At 36.9% G+C, this 3240-nt stretch overlaps 1 protein-coding gene across 1 annotated transcript in view; it reads left to right on the forward strand.

Annotated features, from left to right (window-relative positions):
• The window catches only part of LOC119587080 (kinesin-II 95 kDa subunit-like), a gene marked incomplete in the record, with an annotated part of 26489 nt that extends 23420 nt beyond the window's left edge, over window positions 1–3069 (forward strand). Inside the window, 1 exon segment of the mRNA XM_037935831.1 lies at window positions 525–3069. Coding sequence (XP_037791759.1) covers window positions 525–1595 — 1071 coding nt within the window.
• Window positions 3070–3240: the final 171 nt, after the last annotated feature.

A 3240-nucleotide genomic window follows, 5' to 3' on the forward strand; every position in this document is an offset into this window, starting at 1 on the left:
TGTTGCAGTGCATTTTTACATTAAATGAATTGGAGACTTGGAAATTCTGCTTAATGAAGTTGAACAAGTTTCAGTGGCCAGATGCAATAAAATGCCGCTTTACAATGGAATCTAATAATGTTTGAACCTGATTAAATTCCTATAAGTGCATTAGCTGAGTGTTGATGGAAAGTAGCATGCCAAGTTAGAAGAAGGAAAATTCAGTAATTTTGTAGTTATGCATTGTTTGTTATGGTTATTTGTGAAATTACTTAGATATTAGGAATGTAGGTAAGAGGAAGGATTAGAAAAGGATTCTTTATTTTGTATGCATTGAAAATTTGTTTGTTAAGGTAGAAGATAAATCACAAAATGTAGAGAAAGAAACCCGCTCATTACCAGCATAGTATCTGATATTTCATGTACAGCTTTTTGGCAGGTTATTTGTAGTCCTGTATAGCTTATAGCATCACTTATTGGCAGGTTATTCTGAGGTTAACACTCTTTGTTAGATTGTCATTATTCACCATCTGGTCTGTTTGCAGATTCAAGAGTGGGATACGCCCCCCATCACAGGTGCCGGACAGCTCTTTGTACCCAAAGTCCCGCGGTCTGGTTCCCAAGTAACCAGCCTGTGGGCTCCCAGCTGCTCCGAAATGCTTGAAGATGACTATGATGAGGATCCCAGTTATTTTCCATGTAGAACCGGAGACTCTAGAAGAAAGTACAGTCAGCCAAACCAGAAGACAAAAAGTCAGGTTGATGTAAGAGAAGGACTTGAAGAAAGAGGAGAAGGTAAGTCCTCTTTAGAGAATAGCACTACAGAGAGTCACCAGTTGGAGGCCACCTCAGAGAGTCATAGAGAATTCTCAGCACAGAAGCAGATGAGTCTTGAAGAATCTCTGGTTCTTGGTTTGGAAAAGGGAACTCAGCTTGTCTTAGGGCCTTTTGGAGCACGTCGCACCTGTTATCACTATAGGCCTCAAGTCAAACGCTGTTTAACATCATTAAGTAGAAGTAAACCCAGAAAGGTGCTACTCAACTCCCATTGTTGCGTAGATAAACAAGATACTTCCTGTTCTTATTCTTCCTCTTTAAGTCATCTCTGCCAACAAAGCCAACCAGATCACAGAAGACTGTGTCCCAGAAAGTCGAGTGCAAGTAAGAGTGATCTCCTTCACAGAATATGGTGTTGTCATATGTCAAGAAGTTCTGTGAAGGGATCAGGTGGCAGCCTCTCCCAGAGATTTAGCTGCCTGTTGCACAAGAAGCGGATAGATTGGAGAAGCTCCATACACCCATGCACATATGAAAGAATTATGTGGCGTCTACCGTCCTCTCAGTGGAAACAGCTAGCGTTGTGTTTGATACATTTTGAGGGAGATGACACCCTACGCTTCCTAACTCCTGTCATGTTTTCCTTGAGGAAATTCAGAAATATGTCTGAATCTCGAATGGTTTACTCCTTAAGCATGGATAGCTATGGTGTGTCAGAGAGAGCATGGGAAGACATGGTGTCAGCACTGTGTCTTTGCTGTGTGTTGGTATTCATTTACCGTGTGTATGTTGGCGTATGTGGGTGTCTGTCTGAAGTGATGGACTGGATCTCATTTTAGACTGAAATCCAAGGAAGTGATTCACATGAATTGCCTCACTCTGGAGAATGGTTTGGCTTCAGATCTTTTTATTTTCAAATTAAGTCCTGTATCAGGTGCTTTTATTCTTTTTATAGATTGATTGGATATTATTTGTTCTTAAAGGGATTGGGTGCTTTGAGTTTGTATTAGTATGAAGTGAGTTATACAAGATGACAGTATAATATGCTAGTATTTTGATAATATTTTTTTTTTTTTGTATCTTGGGAAAACGTCAGGTAGATTGAATGATAAGAAAGCTTCAAAATCAAAATCATTTACTTAATTTTGTTTTTATTTGTTGAATTCTGTGTAGAAAATTTAAACTAGTTTGAGAAAGAAACTTCATTCCTTACAATTGAAGGGGATACATTATCATTAGCCATACAGTTATTTTTTAACAAAGGTATTTTTTGTTTTGTTGTTGTCCTGTGTTTTAACCATCAAAGGTTTGGTTCCTAATTTATGTAATTTTTTCTTTTGTGTAAGCTCGGCTTTGCAGCTTTATATCGATCTGGCTGTTTAGAGCTTTGCTATATAGTTGCTTTCAGAGCGTTAGGCATTGTATGGAAGAATTTGGGTGAGCATCACTTACTTCCTTGTTTTGGTAAGATTCTCTCTGAAATTCAGGGATTTTATCATGCTAAGGATCATAGAAGAGGGATTTTCACTGGATTTCACATTTGATGTATAAGAATTATATTAGATGTTAACATTTAGGCTAAGGTTGGGGTGTACAACTCCTTGTGGATAAGTTTATGTAGGTTATACATGAGTATCTCACGGAGATGTAAGTAAGGAGTTTTTGCTTCAGGTTTTCATGAAGCACCTGATTTTATCAAAAAGAAGAAGCTTAAGACAAAAATTAAAGGTATAAGTATTGACTCTAAGCTCTAGAATTATGTAAAAAACAGCAATATAGTATCACTTCCTGCTATTGGCAGTGATTCTTGGAAATATATTTAACTTATATGAAATTAACACTACTGAGAAAGTCGATTCTGAGTAAGAAAAAAATTTACTTTTGTAAACAAATTGAAAGGAACTTGGGACAGGACTAAAAACACAAAACAAAGTAGGAATGATGCAGATGAGAAATAGGATTGGGTGAAGTGTTAGTAGTTAACTGATTTGCCTGTACATATGGTGATAGTGCGTATTCATTTTTTATTTCTGCTTGTATCCTGCCACCTTATTGTGATTTTTTTTCTTACAGAAAATGAAATATTAGTTGCATATAAGACAAAGCTACTTGGATGTGTGCAATGTATGTATTTGATTGACTGAAGATAAATGGATCTTGAAAGAAAGAGAGTACATGCAACTTGTTGAAGAACTTGTCAAGATGATTAAGTCGCCACATCTCCCTGGTACTGAATCTCTTTCCTTTCATTCTTTGATCTCCCCCTATGCTTCAGTTTGTTTTAATATTGCACCTGTTTATTTTTTTTTAAGCACCAAAAGATTTTTTTTTCTACATAAATGTTTTTTCTTTTCTATGGCATTGCAACTTTCTCCTCTTTTCTTTCTTTCTTCTATTTATGTGCACGATGCATATCTGTGATAATGCGGACTTGAGCTCTTTTTAGTGATGGGAGCTGCCCGGCCTGCCTGATAAAATCTTCAG

This window comes from Penaeus monodon, chromosome 22 (assembly GCF_015228065.2).
Source record: "Penaeus monodon isolate SGIC_2016 chromosome 22, NSTDA_Pmon_1, whole genome shotgun sequence".
NCBI classification, from domain to species: domain Eukaryota; kingdom Metazoa; phylum Arthropoda; class Malacostraca; order Decapoda; family Penaeidae; genus Penaeus; species Penaeus monodon.